Below are 19,589 nucleotides of genomic sequence, written 5' to 3'. Positions count from 1 at the left end.
ATGGGAATACAATTTGTCCCCTACCCCAGTCATCAAGTTAATCAATTGATGAGCAGAGATGGTGCACTAAGCCCCTTACTTAGCTGATCTGCACAGATCAACTGAGGAAGGGTAGGTACCTCTGTATATTTGAGGGTTTGGGGTTTCTTTTACAACCAAGAGGTATATAACTTTTATGAAATAAATGTGTGTGTGTATCTCCCATGTGCCTACATTTGAGAGTGTGCATGACCCCTTGTTATAAAGATTCTGCCCTGTGCCTCCAGCTTTTATCATAGAACTTCAGTGGCAAAGTTAAGAGTCAAGGCAAGACTTTTGCAAATACACCACCTGCAATATTTTGGAAACAGTGACTGCATAACTATTTTGTTGTCACTGTAACCATCACACTGTGCTTTCTTACACAGATGCCTCTTGCTCTGGGGGTAAGCATTATAAGCAGGGTCAGTCAGGGTGAGTCAGAAAGGTTACAGCTTTTTAGTTTAGAAAAAAGGCTAGTAAGGGGGCTTGATGGAGGCATATACGATTATGCATGGTGTGGAGAAAATGAAAAGGGGGAAGTTTTCTGTTCTCGTGATAATAGGACTTGAGACCATCCAAAGCTGAATGTTGGAAGACTGAGGACAGACAAAAGGGAGCACTTCTTTGCATAATGCATAGTTACTCTAATTCATTCCCACAAGATGTAGTGATGGCCACGAGACTGGATGGCTTTAAAAGAAGTTGACCATTTTTTAAAGGATAGAACAAATAGGAGGAGGTTATCAATGACTACTTGCCAAAATGGCTGTGTTCTACCCCCAGTATCAGAGCAGTATGTCTCTGGATATTAGTTCCCGGGTATCACAAAGCAGGAGAGTATTGTTGCATTGCTTGCAGGATTCCTATAGTCATCTGGTTAGCCACTGTGATATTAGGATGCTGGACTAAATGGGCCTCTTCTAAATAGGCCTCATAAGAAGAGCAGGCCTCTTCTTATGTTCCTATATTCTTATGTAGTTTATCTCTTTGACACAAATAATATGAGTATTCAACAGTAGTCTTTAAAATAGAATTGTGCCCTTTCTGAATCATTTATGTTTATTATTTAGGCTTATATAGGGCAAAGATGTGACAGGGGAGAAAACTGGGTAACTGGAGCACACATAAACCTGTTAAGAATGAAGTTTTTTATTCTCTCACAGGAGAAGTGTTTGCAAGATTGTGGGCAAGCTAGCTCTTTGAGGTGGTGCCATCTAATTACATATATAAATATCTTCCAGTGTTCAAATATTTGTGAGGAAATTTATTATGAGTGTGACTAATACCACTGGCTTAAGGGCTGGCAAAGTGCAGGTGGAGGTTGTGCAAGCTTTCCCATGGATATGTGCCAGTGCACCTGAATAATTTCAACCATTAGTTGAGAATCCAGGGAACTGATGAGCAGGTATCACCCAGAGCACTTAACTGAATGGTGTGTGTGTGTGTGTACAAGTTGACAGTTACTGAATTTCTGATTATCACCATAACACACATTTGGGTGAATGAGGAGCAGCATGTCATTCTGGCGTGTGTTGCTGACAGAAGGGTTAGTTTTGGTCACCTCTTCTTGGATCCAATCTGATTTTTTTTTCTTCTGTAATGACAACTTAATGTAAGCCCTATATGTGATAACAGTTCAACCATATGCAAACTTTCCTCCTGCTGAAGTTGGTAATCTTTTCTGATTAAATGACCATCATGAAAAAAGCCATAACATGATGAAAGAAGGGTATGAAGTGATAGGTGCCAACATCCGTGAGTAGTCCTTGAATAAGTTAAAGAGCAGATTTGCCTCATGTGCCAGTTTGTGGACACAGGGATGAGACTGGGGGAAATCCCTTAAATACTTTGGGCTGTAGATATCTGAAGGGCTACATACTCCCATCTCACTGCGAGTCCTGAAACACCTGTTTCTGCTTATCAGAAGACTGATGCCACTATGCCCCAAATCTCTGGATGACACTTCCCAGTGGTTTCATATAGAATTAGTCCAAATGCTTCCCCCAAGCCATGCCCACCTTGTATCAGATGTGGGGCAGGGCTCATTGGTACCTACAAACCCTAAAGCCTTTGCCCACACAGTTTTATTTCAAACCACATGGAAAAAGGAAAGCACTTTACCTGATCTCAAATGATTGACAGGTGAGTGTCAGATGACTGACAGGGAAGTTGGGGACGTCAGGATCCAACCCACCAGCTGGATCCCATTTCCCATCCCTGTTCTAGGCCAGCACTCTTAACTTCTTTACCAAACTGCACTAGAATTTGCAGAAGGGAGGTGGTATAGGGATTATCTTCCTTTTTAAAAAAATAAAAAATTTTTTTAAAGATGTTTCCTTCCTTAGAGCTATGCACATGCCATCTACAAAAAGAAAAGAAAAAAGATGAAGCCATACATATTGAAAAGATTAGTGTGAGCTTGGTAGTCAGTCTAATAATACATGCAAAAAGACCCAAAATGACAAATAAACCCTTTTAAAAATATACTGTAGTGAGCTGGAATAAAATAAACAGCAAGATGTGTGTTGCCAGGAAGTCATATGATCAAAGAGAATACACTGAATAGCTTATATCTATTCTTTCAGATAAAATGAGTAGTTCAATGCAGAGGTGTTGTGATCACTTCTGGTGGGGGGGAAACTTTGTATGCATGACTCAAAGATTCAATGGCTGGGAAAGACAGTGCTGGTTTTAAATAATAGTGTCAGTTCTGCGTGAGAGGTGGTATGTGGTCATTGCTTGCAGTATCTTTCCAAATCATTTGAATGGAAATATTGGATTAGCTAACCTTGTGTCAGGTCTGTTAGTTAGATAAACTCTCCAACTGTTCCTGACTGAAAGATGCATAGCTGGGACTGAAAGCAGCTGCTGCTTTTTTATTCAAGTTTTTGTGAACTGTCTTACCATCATCATGTTTTTTAAAAAATATAAAATAAAATAAAATGATTTATTAGACTGAAAGGGGATAACAAGCAAAAATTTCACAGCTTTGTCTTTTCACAGGGAGCTTCATCCCAGTAGGAAATCCTTTTTGCCGAAGCCCGTCAGCTGGACTACACACGGTAAGCAGCTCAGTATTCCTTTTTCTTTTTGCATATAACATTTTTTAAAAAAACTTTTAAAAATCCTTCTTCAAAAGTTATCATTGTACAGGAGCTTTCTTATCCTTCCGTTCAGTCATAAAAGACCTGCCTTCCACAGAATCATTGTCCATGTAGGCTTTCTGGCTCCCGCAGTTGCTCTCAGAACAAAAGATCCACGATCAGCTTTGTGTACTATGCTTGTAAAACTCATTGCAATTAGGTATGCCTAGATCGCAACTTTCTATCCTTAGGATGTCTTTAGATACATAGTTGTGGAGAATAAGGAAAAGTGGACACAACAGGACCTGAACTTGTATGCTAATTCTTTGTACTTTCAATTGAGACAGAAAGAGATTGACTCTAATTGAACTTTTGCTCATTGATTGTCTTATATTAAGCAGCATGGTTGCCACTTGTGTAAAGTGTAGACTGAAATCTTAGTTTACTTTGGGTTTTATTTACTTTAAAATAATAAAGAACCAGAGTTGTGAACAGGAAGGTTATTGTTAAACAAGATCACCTCATTTTAACCAATTGGTCTCCCAAAGGTTTCCCATACTTACCTCTATACACACACACACACACACACACACACACACACACACACACAATGACCATTTTTTTTGTATGGGATTTGAGTTAAATTGTGTTGGGTTATTAACTCCTTTGTTACCCGTATCCAAAGATCACTAAGATTAAGGTGCTTCATTTCCAGCTGTGAGTCTTGCAAAATAGCCATCATACTTTGTCCCTCACCTTCTTCTGTTCCCTCCTTCACAAAATGCAGTGGCATAAATAGCGCAGCACTTAATCACAGCAATCACATAACCGGAGTGCCCTCCCCACCAATTCATTTCAGACCCGGGGAACAGCTTTGCTCATTCCCATCTTAAAGCACATATTTTCCTCTAACGTGGGCAAACATCTCACCCAGAGTGCACTAGGGACCTCTCATCATGCTCAACAGAGGCTCTGGATTGGAGATGTTGATTTATTTATTTTTTAAGCTTTTGTTTACTGGTTTTCCAAGCTTCTTGTGCCCCTGGATAAAAGCATGATTTATATCTATAAGCTGTTTTTTCCTCAATTAGTGCAGAAACTAATTTTCGGGCAACATTGGCTCACAAATTCCTGAGTGAGAATTACTTTCAGATATACCAGCCCAGAATAGCTGAAACCAAAGAGGGAAAAGTAAAGATGGGAAATTCATTATGGTATTCGTTAACTTTTTTATGGTGCTGGTAGAAAACTTCTAACAGTATGTAAATTGACATCCTTTAAAGTTGAAAGTGAAGTGTTTCTGATTAAAGAGAAATGGATCAAAATAGTTTTGGAGTGTGTTTGAATAATCTTAGCAGTTGAATTATGTCACCTACTTTACAATTCATCCCTTTTTAAAAATCCCTGTAGGCTTTGTCGAAGCAGCTGTGTTTGCGTTTCTTTTTTGTGTTTGTACATTGCAGGACTCAGTAAAGTGCATCCTGGCACAGCTTTTCCTCTAGGCAGATTATAGATTCCCATGCTCATTAAATACTTAAAGGACTATAATCAAATCAGGATCATAGTCTTCTGAAAACCCAGGAAAGCAACAGTAGTAGCACCAGCAGTAATTTAATGATCCATGCCGTAGAAAGACCAACACATGACAGTAGTTTAGCTACTTTTTACAGGAGTTACTTATTCTGTAAGATTTTAACACAGTTGCTCCTTTTTCTTATCAATTGTTTATAATCTGAATTTTTCTTCCCACCCTAAAACCTGATGTTACATGAAAGTTCTGTCACTGTGAGCTTAGTTGCTTTAGACATCTCAGAACTCTCTCTCTGTAATTTATCTGGACAATAGGAATAATACTGTTTGGTTTCACAGAGCTGTTGTGAGGGTAAATGAATAAAATATTGTAAAAAGCACTTTCTATTTCTATATAAATTCTATTTTTTTTTTTTTACTGGTCATATCGTAGGTTTTATAATTATGTCAAGCTACCAGTTTCCAGTTTGAGTATCTTAAGCAGGATATTTGTTAATAGTGAAAGTAGGTGTCCAGTTGTGCCACAGACCTCTGCTTCCTCAAACAGGGCTTATCCTTCCTCCCCATTCCTTGCAGACCCTATGCATCCCTAATACCTTCCACTGAGAATTAGGAGACCTCCCTGGGTTGGATTGGCAGGGTGCAAGAACATAAGGGGCAAAAGTGAATTCTCATTACATATGATGACATGACACTGTATCTCACCCAATAATTGCCTCCTAAGGCTGCAGCCTTCTTTTCCTTGAAGGGTGTTTTAGGGGCCATTGGGTTTTTCAGATCTCCTTCACAAAGCATAGACAGAGAGGTTGGCTCTTGGAGAGGGAGATCTGACCTTGTAAGCTTCCTTAGTGAGGCTGTGAAAATGACCACAGCAGGCGTTCCTCTGATATTTCAGGGGGCTAAAGGGAGGTAGGTTGGGTTAGGCTATGGATCCAAAGCCCTCCTGTTCCCCAAAAAGCCACCAGAGCAGAGTTTGGGCTGCTATAGTTTATTTACCTACCATTGGAATCAACGGGAAGAAAACCAGAGGCATGTCCGCTCTGAAATTTAAATCTGACCCTATCCAAATAGTTCAAAATGTCTGTGGACTCTTCTGTATATTTTAAACTAATATGGGAAACAAACAAGCCCCACGGTAGGTAGGGATTAGAGCAGTAAAAAAATAACTTGTATCCTTAATGAAGTTTATCTTTGAGATTTAAAGTTGCACAACATTCATAATTTGCTGTGAATATTATTTTAATATAAAGTCCTGGAAATTAAATAACCTGTTACACATTTGCAATAAAGTAAAATTCCATGTGCAGCTTCACTATCAACATGTTTGTTTGTTTGTTTACAATCTCTTACCTGCACCTCATGACTAAAAGTAATACTAAGGGGGGCTAGAACAAGCTTCAAAGCAGAGACATTATAAAAGAGTGAAATAAGTAAAATATAGCACAATAGAGAATCTCTTCAACAAAAGAATCTGGAAATATCCCAGAATAAATATACCGTATTTTTCATCCCATAGGGCGCTCCGTCCCATAGGATGCACCTAGTTTTTTGGGGGGGAAATAAAGGGAAATTTTTTCCCCCTTTATTTCCCCCCCAAAACCAGGTCGGGGAAACCGAACCAGGTTGGGGAACAGCGGGATGGCGGCGCTGCGCCTCCTTGCTGTCCCCCGAGCTTGTGGGGCTGGCCGATGTCTGCCCGGCGGGTGGGGTGCTCTGCTTTAGGGCGCCCCTCGCGCCGGGCGACAGGCTGCTATCCGCAGCGTGGGGAGCCCTGCGGGGAACTCCCGCAGAGCTCCAACATGCTGCGGATGTCTGCCCGGCGGACAGGGCGCTCTGCATTAGGGCGCCCCTTGCACCGGGCGGCAGGCTGCTATCCGCAGCGTGGGGAGCCCTGCGGGGAACTCCTGCAGGGCTCCCCACGCTGCGGATGTATGCCCGGCGGGCGGGGTGCTCTGCATTAGGGCGCCCCTCGCGCCGGGCGGCAGGCTGCTATCCGCAGCGTGGGGAGCCCTGCGGGGAACTCCCGCAGAGCTCCAACATGCTGCGGATGTCTGCCCGGCGGACAGGGTGCTCTGCATTAGGGCGCCCCTTGCACCGGGCGGCAGGCTGCTATCCGCAGTGTGGGGAGCCCTGCGGGGAACTCCTGCAGGGCTCCCCACGCTGCGGATGTATGCCCGGCGGGCGGGGTGCTCTGCATTAGGGCGCCCCTTGCACCGGGCGGCAGGCTGCTATCCGCAGCATAGGGAGCCCTGCGGGAACTCCCGCAGGACTGCCTAGGCTGCGGATGTGTTCCCGAAGCGTCGGGCGCTCTGCTTTCAGCACGCCCGGCGCTCCGGGAAGCAGACTGCTATCCGCAGCCTAGACAGCCCTGCGGGAACTCCCGCAGGGCTGCCTAGGCTGCGGATGTGTTCCCGAAGCGCCGGGCACTCTGCTTTCAGCGCGCCCAGCGCTCCGGGAAGCAGGCTACTATCCGCAGCCTAGACAGCCCTGCGGGAACTCCCGCAGGGCTGCCTAAGCTGTGGATGTGTTCCTGAAGCCTGGAGAGCGAGAGGGGCTGGTGCGCACCGACCCCTCTCGCTCTCCAAGCTTCAGCGAAAGCCTGCATTCGCCCCATAGGACGCACCCAGATTTCCCCTTCATTTTTGGAGGGGAAAAAGTGCATCCTATAGGGCAAAAAATACGGTATTTGTTCAATTTTTGAGCTCCTCAAGGCAACTGAGTCTTCCATTCTCCATGTGGAAGCTGGTCTCTGTTCAGTGAAGGACCAGAGTGCCTATCTTTGCCTTTAGGTATTGGCTAAAATTTAAAAAGTGGGATCAGGCCCATTTTAGTACTTTCTGCTTTCAATGAGATGTTGACATGCATGACCTCTCTTTGGGCATTCTGAGCTCATTAGACTTTGAGATTGCATCTTGCCACATGAAATCTCATATTTTAAAGCATGGTTTTTGTGCTAATTTCACTTCTGCCTGTCTGTCCAAATGTGCCCCTTGGTATGCCAAATTACCCATTCAGACTCCTTGTCCTCACTATGTAACCAGCATCACAAATGTCAAATGGTTGCAGTCTATGCACTGTCATAGTCAAAGGGTGTTACCACCAGATTCCTTGTGAAGAAAGAGCTTGCCCATGTGGAAGTAATGTGCCTGAAGATTTACCCCACTACTTACTGATTTGTCTTATCTACGAGGACTTAAGAGCAGCCTTCTTCAAAGATTTAAATCTTCCAGTTGAGAGATTGATTAATTTTTATTACGGAGCAAGTCCCCTTACACTTCTGTCTTGCTTTTAGAGCAACAATTTAAAGGAGAAAAGTTTGTGGGGATAAGTTAAGAGTTTGCTCCCCTAAAGAATTTATCTGACAGAATGTCTGGTTTAAATTATCATTTTAACTATGTAATCTATTCTGTTTTATGTATTTTTTTTTTTTGTAATGGCTTTAGCAACACAAATAATAGTTTTAAATGTTGCTGAACTCCAACTCACATGAGCCACAGCCAATCTGCTCAATGATCAGGGCAGATGGGAGGTGCAGTCTAGCAACATCCAGAGGGCCATCGGTTCCCAGTTCATGGTCTACAGTGATGAAGTGGTTCTCCAGGTTTTCAGACAGCTTTTATATGACATCTGCTCAAACTTCTGTCTAAACTGCCTATGACATGGAGACATCTATATTACCTCGTAAACAGGGGTATATATGCCTATCATAATGGGTGCTGTGTTGCACAATCTTGTTGACATCTCTACATGCTGGCCTGTGTTTTATGGCATAGGAGCCAATGAAAAGGTGGTAACCCTGAATCCATTTCTCTGTGTGGCAAACTGATGCAAGTAAACCTTCCATATGGAGACAGCAGCTATGAAGAAGGGTTTAAAATGGCCCTTTGTGCATTTGAGTATTCCTTAAGTTTGTAAGCCTTAAGTCCACAGACCTTAGGAAAGCCTGAGCTAAATTTAGTGACATGCTTACTATCCAGTCATCATTGTTCCTTATTTGCTGATTTTTCAGTTTACCAAATTGTCTCTAGATGTCTTCCATGGACAGGTTTTGTGAAATTAAGAAGTAGAAATGATACACTAACCACTGTTAAGTCCTTAAATGGAGGCTATGTATCATCCCAATTCCAACAATTGAAAAGTAAAACACATTTCTTTAGGTGGAAGCACTTTGTATCCACATATTAATAAAGCTTTAATACAACATCTGGAAGCATTCAAAATATCCCTGGGCATGCTGAAGTTTTTAATCTATTATTTCCTAAAGCTTACCTCAGCTCAAGGAAGTTTGATGGGGCCTTTGGAGAACTCATAAATATCTTTTTGAAAAGAATTATAATGAGAATAGTAATCATCATCATCACCATGACTCATCACTGAGTAACAAGAGCCACTCCTTCCCTTCGGGTAAAACTCACTGCCTTGACAGTGTTGCTACTCTACAAATGCTCATATCAAGGAATGAAGAGCCAAGAATAGGCTCAAACTTGCCCTTTCTGGATGGCTGCACTGAGAAATGACAATTAGGTAGATCCACTGGTTCTCTGCTATAAGAGCCAAACCAGGCCTGATTTGTGTGTTTAAACCTGGATCAGCTGCAGTTCATTAGAAAGACTGAAAGGCTTGGTTTGAACAGCAAAAAGGGGTGCATGGGTGAGGAGCACAAAACTTCCTCTTCCTTGCAGGATGTAGCTTACCGTCCCTCAGCTTCTTTCAACAAGTGTTTTCCCTCCCTCCCCCCCTTTCCCAAAAAGGCTCGCTTTCTAGTATTAAAGCCCAGCTGAGGGTAATATGCTTTTATGGGTGCAGGGTGGCAAGACATGAACAAGGGGAGGGTTCAGCAGCCCTCGTCTCCCTGATCTTTTGCTGATCAAACCACCTCCACTGCATTTTCTATGGGTGCAGGTCGAAGCACAGATTTGCCACCATCACATCTATTTTACCTAACTGAGATTTAGTATTCCCAAATTATATATTTTTTATTTTATTTATATCCTACCCTTCCTCCCTGAGAACCCCAGAGTGGCAAACACTAAAGCGATAACACAAAGGAATTAAAAATAAATTAAAGCCCCATTTAAAATTAAGGTTTTTAAAAATGTAAAACAGTCACATACCCTCACAGGTAATAAATTCAAGGTTGCTGAAATCTTCCAGTCATCAAATACCTTGGAGACTCCACTATTGCCCTACCCCCTCCATGCTGGCCTGAAGTTGCTAACTAATTCCTCCTCCCTCCATTGGAAACAATCAGAGCAGGCCATAACTGTGGCTAGTCCACACCTCTCACCCTGGGCAGCAGAAGCCAGCAGGGTTTGGAAGGGGTGGACAAGCCACAATTTTACACCACTCCCCACCTGCATTAATGCAATCTATTCCTGTTAAATACAGTGATACCTCGTGTTAAGAACTTAATTCATTCTGGAGGGCTGTTCTTAACCTGAAACTGTTCTTAACCTGAGGTACCACTTTAGCTAATGGGGCCTCCCGCTGCCGCCGTGCGATTTCTGTTCTCATCATGAAGCAAAGTTCTTAACCCGAGGTACTATTTCTGGATTAGCGGAGTCTGTAACCTGAAGCGTCTGTAACCTGAGGTACCACTGTAATTTCTTCCAGAATGCTGAGTTTCCAGCAGCACCCTATGTGAGAGGAGACACTAGTTCCGGTTCAGTCTCTGTCCAAGAAACAGTAAGTGCCAGGCAACTTTTAAAATCTATTTTCTCTATTGTGTGTTGATTTTTCATCTTAGCAATTGTTACATTTCGTCAATTTTTTATTTTTACCTTAGGTGCCCTGTAAGGTTTTCTAGTTATTGCTGAATTTTTATTAATATTTGCAAAAGAGATTAGGTAACATCATATATTTTGCAATTATTTAATGGAATGACATCCTGCCTTTTGGAAAGTTTTTTTTTTGGGGGGGGGGGAATCCCCATAAGTACTATGTCATAAATTCCATCTTCATCTTTTTTTGCTATCTAGTTTCCTCTTACAATACAGATGTTCTCAGTAGTGGCAAAGGGTTATCAGGTAGCAAAAACAATTCTGTCTTCCCACAGCCACTCATGAAGAACCATCACATGATAGCTGCTTTTCATTACACCATTGGTGAGATTGCACACTTCACCCAAAGAAGCCTGTTATTGCAATGCCATCAAGAAGTCACCTAAATAAAAATGGGTTTGCGGTGATGTCCCAACACTGGACCACTACATGGAAAAGGCATTTTTGATAAGATGTAATGCAGTGTAAAAATATCCAACATGCCATGGCAATTCATTTGTGAACTAACTGATCTAAATACGAGCTTGCAGTGACATAGTCAAAGTTTGGGGGGTTTTCTGCTTTGAGTTGCTGCAGGTAAGTGGATTCTTAAACACACATAGTTTCCATGCATTATGATTTAAGGACGCCCACAGCACAAAGTAGCTTGTCATGTGCAGCAGCCTTTAAAAATGCAGATCAAATGGATTGCTCTGCTAAACTCATCAGAATGCACCACGATATAGGAGACTTTGCCAAAATAAGTCTTTTACCTGATTTTTGAAATGACTTTATTTAAACATAACCATCTTTACTGCAAGATCAGTATACTGTGTAAGTAAATAATATGAAGTGTTGTACTGAGCAATATCAAACTTTTATCATTTAATTATGATTTTTTAAAAGTCATCTAAAGTGCAGTAGAAAAATCATCAATGCAGCATTTCCCAAAATGTTCTGAAAGAGTTTCCTTCTAGCAAAACTACCCCATATCTCAAGTGATCATTCCAATATGTTGTTTTGTACCTCCAGGCAGATGATTTCACAAATAAAGTGGGCTCTGAGAGTGGTATAACAATTCTGAGAAAGTAAATGTATCAAACTTTATTTGCTTATAGAACCAGCAGCTGCTGTTGTTTTTTTGAAGCTAATCTTGGTGCCTTTGAATGTTCTTAACTCTTTCTTGAATCCCACAACCCCTTTATCTTCCTTCTCCTGCTGTGTTCCCACCAGCCCCAAAACCTGAGACAGCCTCAGCTCTCACCCAAGTGTAGTTTTGGTTACAGCAATTTTTCTATTAGAGGAAGTGAATGTTGGTGTTTCGTCTCTGTGGTGCATTTGTGATAAAGCTGTGGTGGTCTTATCTCTTTCGTAGGTAGTGGCTCTTTATGACTACACAGCGCATCGATCAGATGAGCTAACCATCCATTGCAGTGACATTATCCAAGTGTTATACAAAGATAATGATAACTGGTGGTTTGGCAGCCTGGCGAATGGACAGCAAGGCTATTTTCCAGCCAATTATGTGGTTGGCGAAAGTACGTATAATACTTCTCCCTAGTATTTTTCTGCTTGTGGGGCCTTAACTGATTATCAAAGATTTGTCATTCTGTGCCGGTGTGCTGATGTGTTCAGCATACATCTGATATATTAAAATAATTAAAGTAGGATTAAATGTGAAATTTGAACAAGCATGCACTAGTCTGACCAACAAACAAGAAAGTGAAGAGCTACCACACACTGAGACTACCATAACTACCTTATATTGTTCACTCTAACCTCATTGTAGAATGTTGTTAGAGTGAACAAGGTTTCAAGGCAGAGAGTTGCCCTGTCTTGCTGACTGCCATCACCTTATAACGGAAGATGTTGAAGCTGCTATCTTAAATGTTTAAAGCATGCACTCTGCTGAACATTTGGTTTTGTCTAAAAATTGAGGTCAGAATATATGCCCTTTTAATTTTTTAAAAAAATCAGGGATAACAAGCACTATTTTGAAAGGCACACACCCCTTTATATTGTGAAGGAAGGTATGCCTTTTCACATGGGAGGAGATGTCTGATGCAATGGGTGAGAGTCACCTATGGAGCCCTGTCAGTGGAAGCCTTCTGCCAGGACTTTCAAAACTAAAATCATATAATTAAGATTTTTTTTAAATTAAGCAAATGTTCTCAAAGAAGATAACCACAAGTGCATTCACAGACTTAACAGTCTCAGCATAATCCGTACATGTCTATAAGTGTCTCTTTCCTTACAAAAGTGTCCATATTATTACTGAGAACTGTACCCACTGATGTTAGAATTAGTCTCCACACCAGAGGGCACCCTATGCAAAAGTCCATCTATTAAATCCCCATTTTTAATTATTTCCAATAACTGCTATCCATATACCTCTAAATGTTTGGTATCTATATGATGAACTCATGAACGGATGGAACCGAGGCATATGGTAAACATATTGGAGTGAGCAAAGGCAGTTGGCTATTCATTTTCTCCGTGTTTTGTAGTCTCCCTTCCAAATGTTGCAGTATTGATTTTGTATAGAGATGGAGAGTATAGATGTATGGAGAGAGACTTTCTGTATCATATGCAACAGCCAGGGAACTACTACAAAAATCAATAGCCTTGAGTTACTGAAATGGGTATATTGAATAACGATGGAGAAGCTGACCCCAAAACGCTATGGATCAAGTTAGATTATCTCTTTAGTGCCATGTTAGTCATAATTAATTAATTACTTATGATTCATTTTCAGCACAATATGAAGAACAACTATCTTCAGGTTTGGCCGAAGATTCTACACCTCTTCTTTTCAGTGAACTGGGAGAATCAGCATCGCCAGCTATGCCTGGGGTAACTGTTTGTGGGAAAGGGCATATGGCACAATTATGCAAGATGGGATTGCATTTACCATTTCTTGTGATAACAGGTTAATTGCCAAGTGCTTCCAGCATATGTTAATTTTAATGCATGGGCTTGCATGAATTCAGCATTTCTCAAAACAGTGGAAGCCTGGAGGTTTTTATGCCTACAAAATACAATCCGTACATGTTGGGAAACATTTCATTTGGCAGAAAGGGAGAGATGAAATTTAACTAAGTTAAATTGTTGCTACAAATTGTTTAGCTTGATTTAGCAGTAAACATATCCAGAAATGCTAATAAAGTGAAGATTCCAAATGGTTTGTATTCCTTTCTAATTGCAGCTTCATGATAGATGGTTGTTATGTCAATCAAGAGTATGTTACATTCGGGATCCAGAGCCCTGTGCAGTGAGTGCCTGTTGCAAGGACTGTGCACCGGAATCTTTTGTGGGCATAAACATTTGCCATTGGGAAAACTGATTTAAGTTAGGCATAACTGGGACAACTTCAAATAAACATCAGCTGCTCAGAAAGATGGAACAATATAATTGTGCTCATCAGTTGCTCATTCATTTACTTTATTTTAGAGTCAACGCACTTAAAAGGAGTTCATATTTTTTTCTAGATAAATTTGTGTGTGCATATGCACTTAAAAATTTTGTATTAATTAGGTATCCTACATCAGCAAAAATAAGAAAAAGTGTACTCAAGAATTCACCTGGCAGGTTGTCTCAAATGTTACCCTAACCTGAATTCTGAGAGTAACTTCAATCATATATTTAGCATTGTATTTTACAGTGATCAGGCAGAATCATTAACATGGCTAAAAGTGAATATATAAGTTTGTGTTCAGCCATAACTCAAAGCCCATAGAATCCCACAGTGAGCTGCACATGCCCACAACCCCACCTCCACACCAGATGGCAGTTTGGGGGTGATTTGAAACCTGGAGGAGTTTTTGAAACCTGGAGGAGTTTGTGAAGCACATGAGAAGCTGCTGATTAAAAATCACACAAATTCAAAAGTCCCATGGCTGCACCTAAAGGAGCTCTCTGGATTGTGGAGTGTTTCATAAGGGTGTTTCATAATGGCAATTTTGATACAGTATGGACAGCGGTTTTGCCGTTATTTTCTGAAATTTCCATATAATAGATACAGATAAAGAAAAATACATATGAATTCTAATGAATGCATGAGGGGTACAATTTTACAGTTGTACCATTTCAGAATATCCATGCCATCACATCTCATAAAATGCAAAGTAAAAGTAAAAAGTATCCACTACATACATATCCCATTAATACTTTTGTTTGAGCCTAAATCTCTTAAGTCCAGCATCAGATTCAGTGAGCCACACTTGTTCATTTTCCACTATATTTCTATGGAATGAGATAGTTAGAAACCATGCAAGTTATCTGATTGTCATAGAGGACAAACGCTGGCTCCCTTGTGCTGCACCCCAAAGTCACCTTTGACTGGACTTAACTGTCCAGGGGTCATTTACTTCCTTACCTATTACCACAGAGCAAAATTATCATAATAATAGCACTGTTAGCATTTCTGTTTCTAACTAACTATTATAGACAATTTACAATCAAGACAAACAAAAATATATAAAAGGACTTAAGCTAAAGAAAGTAGCAGGGTTATTTTTTTAACAGCTTAAAGGTTGTACTCCGCAAAATAATAATAATATATCAATCTGTCTGTTCTACCTATCTGAAATCAAGGTTCACTGGGGGCCAGGGCTTCCCTTGAGACACTCACCAGATATTGGGTGCTACAGCTAGAAAGGCTTTATCTTGCTACTGAACCACCATATTTCTGATGGTTGGGCAGGCTCAAATGGAGGAGACAATCCTTTAAAAAATCTAGTCCTAAACTAGATTCTGATGTTGCTAGATCTAATTTTGGATCTATACAATAGTGATCTGTAATTGATCTCCATCATAGCACTAAGGTAGAATATGTAGGTGCTGCGTTACATTGAACATACCCTGTTGTTTTTTTAAAAAAACAATAATACTGTACAGCAGTAACATTTGGAATTGGTATGTGGCAGTTTGTATGCTTATTAATTTCTGGCTTTAACTACCATATCTTTAAAATATTCTGACATTGCATTTAGCTGATATTTTAAAATAATCAGTGCACACAGGTGTAATTTTGGGGTTTTTACAAATCTCCCCTCAGAGTGAAAACTGATGTTAATAGTCATTACATTGTCAATAACATTTAAAAACAAATGCAGTCCCCGTTGAAGACTCATTCAAGCATAGATTCATAACTTGTGTGTGAGAATGTATGTGTATGTTTTTGCTAAACACACCTGAACATTTCAAGGGGGTTTAAAAGCTGTGGAACTGTTTCCTCCTTTTTAACCACAAAGGGTGAGAATTTCATGCGTGAGGGATCTTCTTTCTGAAGCGAGGTATATTCTACCCTCATTCAGGAAGCCCGTGGGTTTTTTGTCGTACACGTGTTGACCCCATTTTCTTCTCCCCCCCCCTTTCTCCTTTACTGATTAAAGTTTTCCTATTTTGCAGATGTCAGCATACTTCAATAAGTCAGGAGACCAAAGATTTATTTCAGAGAATGACACAGACTACCTGACTACACAGTAAGCAACCATTTGTGGAAAGCAGCCTGCTTTGTTTGTTCCATTGCTTAGAAGTAGTAAAAAACAAACAAAAAAGCGGTGATTTTAATGTAACTCTAGAAACTAAATGGTTCAGAGAAGTTAAAGAAAATGTAAACAGTGGTTTGTATCACAACTGACAGTCATATTCCAAATGTCCTAAGAAATTTATTGTGTCATTAATCCATGATGTTACTTTTCCTTTCTTTGGATGAACTACTCATAAAAGATTTGATCCACACATTCAATTGCTTTGTTAGATGCACTATGTAGAAACCAGAATATGGGATGCTACTGCAGGAATCAGTGCAATATGCATTACAACAAAAGTTCATAAGTTTAGGCTAAAAGAATACTAGGCAGAACAGAGCCAATATTCAGGTCGTAGAAGCCTGAAGAAAACTACACAGGGGGATAAGGAGATGGGAAAAGAGGAAAACTTGAGGGCAAGGACTCATTGAGCACTTAGTCACAATCCAGCATCCACTTACACTGGTAGTTTCTTTCCTAAAATACTCACTGATTTCTTGCCCTCCACATTTTCCCCTAGTCCACTGCTAGTTAGTAATGCTGGGCAAACTAAGATACTGTATGCAGATCTTTGTAGTTATACTAACAAGGTTAAATTACACTGTCTATAACTGACTAGGCTACTATGGGGTTTTACCAATCAGAGTTGCATCTGTGAATTCTTGATCTTTTCCTCTGAAAATATGAAAATTACTCTCTTAGCATCTCCCTACCTGGATTTCTTCTGAAAGATCAATCAACAAATTGTCAAAGGGTTAGTTTAAAGTGTTCACCCACTTTCAGCATACTTGTCTTGAGGATCATGTTTCCTTTAGACACAGTTTTAGTGTGTCCCAGCACCATGAGATCAGCCGCAGTAGCCTCAGAAATGGAATCTAAAGGCTAGTGACTGGGAAGAAGCACAGTCTAAATAGTTTTAGTCTGACAAATTTCTAACACAGTCTTTTATTCTACTTTCCCCATAGGAGTGGAAAGAGGAAGACAAAGAAGAAAGGCATACAAATGGAGCAGGCGGAAGCCACAGAATGCAAGGCTAATGCAACTGACAACTTTCCATCTAATGATGTTGAGGATGAACCTAAGAAAAGCATGGTGAAGAAGAGGAAGAAAAGAGCTGTCAAAACTGCAAGTTCAAGTGGAACTTCGAATGATGCTTTCCAGCTGGACTCTCCCAAAGCATAGTCTCTATTTTGTTTTTGGATGCTGATTTCATGGATAAAAAGCTGTATGGAAAAACATTCCACTGTTTATCGTGGAATGATGATATCATGTTTATCATGGTGTGGTGAGCCCAAGGAGAAGAGCATGTACTGAATGTTCCACTGAAATGCATATGAGTTCAAGCAGCAAGTATGACTTCAGTATTTCATTTTTGCGAATAGAAAACACTTTGAAATATCTCAATATTTCTCAATTGAAATATCTTCAATACTATTGAAATAATCAGTTTTTGTTGGGCCTATTCATGTCAAGATAAAGTGGTCCAAGATAGTTTGTTTAAAATTTAAAAAAGCACTTTCATGGGTAAAGTCAAAAGAACTGTTTACTGAAGAATAGCCTTTGCAACCATCTCACATACTGATGTGCATCTGCAAATGAGAGTGAATAATCATATGAATAAATGCCAGCTACCATCACTACAGAATGCAACAGATAGCTTTTTGTATATTGATATTTAAAATAAAAGTTTTAATGTATATTATTAATGCACATTAATGTTAATAGTATTAAAACAATGCAATAGTAATACAATAAGTTTTGCAGAATTCTGTTTTTGTTACACTCAAAGCATTGCCAAATTCGTTTTCTACTTTGTTGTGAAAACCTGTTTTGCATCAATATGTGGGTGGGATGTATTTTTGTGTCATATTATGTTTATGCTCAGGTGTAACTGTTTTTAAATTAAAAGGCATTAAGTTGTGAAGGAATTATTCATGATGATTTCCGGTGACTTTATTTATGGTCCTCTTGTGTATGTTGACTGCGGATGTCCAGGTTATTTATACCATGTTAGGAAATTCTGCCCCCTTCCTTTCTGAGGCAATAAATAACATAAAATTAGAAAACCCTTTTTTAGTAGTCATGGCATTTGATTCCATTAAAAAGAAAGAAGTGAGAATAACCATGTTGACCACTGATGTGTAAAATAACATCCAGATGCAAAGGATTAAATACTATATACATATAGTATCCCTGCATATGTTTAGCAGACACTGAAACACATAAACATGTTTATCTGCATAAAACTCAGTTTCCTCCTTCAAACAACTCTTGTAAAAATGTAGTTTGTACAGGAGAACATTGCAGTAACCCAGGCTGGATGTAACTAGGTCAGGGGTACCAATGTGGTGCCTTCCAGACAATATTGGAGTACAGTTCCCATCATCTTTGACAATTGGCTGTGGGAGTTTGAGTCCAGCAACATCTGGAGGGTGCCATGTTAGCTATTCCATGTTGGTTATAAATAAGTGAGGCCAGATACAGTATACTCCCTCCAATTAGGATTTTAGTTTAGGAGTCAGCCAAAGGGTCAGATCATTTCTATCCACATCAGCAGATTCATCAGCCAACAGCATCTGCATCTTACCCAGATTACTTTTCAGTTTATTTGTCCTCATCTACACCATAAGTGCCACCAGACACTGATTCAGGGTTTCCACAGCTTCCATAGAATCAGAGTATGGAAACGAGAGCTGTGTGTGATCGGAATACCAGTGACACTTCAGCATAAACTTCTGCATGAATTCTCCCAGCTGTTTCGTTATAGGTATTGAAGTGCATGTGGGACAAGGTGAAACCCTCTGACACCCTGTAAACCAAATGCCATGGGATAGAGGACTAGTCCTCCACCTACAAGGAACAACCCTCCGCCACATTGGGGAACCAATGCCACCATAAAACAATACCTCCCAGCCCCACCTTGGGAAGGTTTTGATGGTACTGAATGCTGTTTAGGGGTCACAAGTAACAATGGGATCACACACTCCACCTGTGTATCTCCCCAGTATAGATCATCTACTAGGGTGAGCAGGGTTTTTTCAGTTTTAGAATCAGGTTGGAATATAGAGTGGAATGGATCTAGTTAACTGGTTCCATCCTGTTAATCTGTAGTTTAATACATGAAATTGAGATGCCACTGAATGCATATAAAATGTATTTCCTAGAATACCAGATGTTTGTAAAGGACTGGGGGCTATCATTTGTTCAAGTCAAGTTTAGAGGACTGAAGTCACAAGAGCTTGTTCCCTTGTGATACCGTAACATTGCATTTCAGACTCCTCTGCATGCTTAATATTCTAGCTCTCTGCTCTTTTAATATTCTAGAGCTGCTGCTGCTGCTGGTGTTCTCATTTTGTTTCTTTCTTTTTTTCCTTTACACAAAATCTCTCGTCATCTTCAGGTTTTGAAAGTAAATAGTCTAGCGTGACATCATGCTATGTATCGGAGAGAGCTGAGCAGTAGCCAAGACCTGGATGCTCGTTTGGAAGGCATTGTTAACTATTAATTTGACATTGTGGACACTGAAGACAGAAATAACACTTCACATAAACACCATACTGATGTGGCTGTAATCAAAGGCACAGCGCCTCCTTTCATGCTAGCAAACTGGGACTCCAATTATGTTCACTGCTCTGAAGCTGAATAGAGCTGCTTTGCCACACTTT

General features: G+C 40.3%; 1 protein-coding gene and 1 long non-coding RNA gene across 8 annotated transcripts in view; one reads left to right on the top strand and one right to left on the bottom strand.

Moving 5' to 3' along the window:
- Positions 1 to 17,852, top strand: part of AHI1 (Abelson helper integration site 1) — a 64,186-nt gene extending 46,334 nt beyond the window's left edge. For 5 of the 6 annotated variants that reach the window (XM_081855258.1, XM_081855254.1, XM_081855257.1 and 2 more), the window contains exons 20-25: positions 3,025 to 3,083; positions 10,248 to 10,319; positions 11,769 to 11,931; positions 13,149 to 13,246; positions 15,803 to 15,876; positions 16,890 to 17,852. In XM_081855258.1, coding sequence (XP_081711384.1) covers positions 3,025 to 3,083; positions 10,248 to 10,319; positions 11,769 to 11,931; positions 13,149 to 13,246; positions 15,803 to 15,876; positions 16,890 to 17,106 — 683 coding nt within the window. In that variant the 3' untranslated portion in view covers positions 17,107 to 17,852. Of the gene's footprint in view, positions 1 to 3,024; positions 3,084 to 10,247; positions 10,320 to 11,768; positions 11,932 to 13,148; positions 13,323 to 15,802; positions 15,877 to 16,889 lie in introns of all 6 variants that reach the window. The other variant, XR_014154814.1, reaches the window with a different exon arrangement.
- Positions 1 to 19,589, bottom strand: part of LOC309338281 — a 74,514-nt gene that overhangs the window by 28,134 nt on the left and 26,791 nt on the right. The gene's annotated exons all lie outside the window — the stretch shown is intronic.

Source organism: Podarcis erhardii, assembly GCF_964252035.2.
Source record: "Podarcis erhardii genome assembly, chromosome: 3".
Classification (NCBI taxonomy): domain Eukaryota; kingdom Metazoa; phylum Chordata; class Lepidosauria; order Squamata; family Lacertidae; genus Podarcis; species Podarcis erhardii.
Note: the sequence above shows the minus strand (reverse complement) of the source record. Positions and strands in the feature narration are given on the sequence as shown.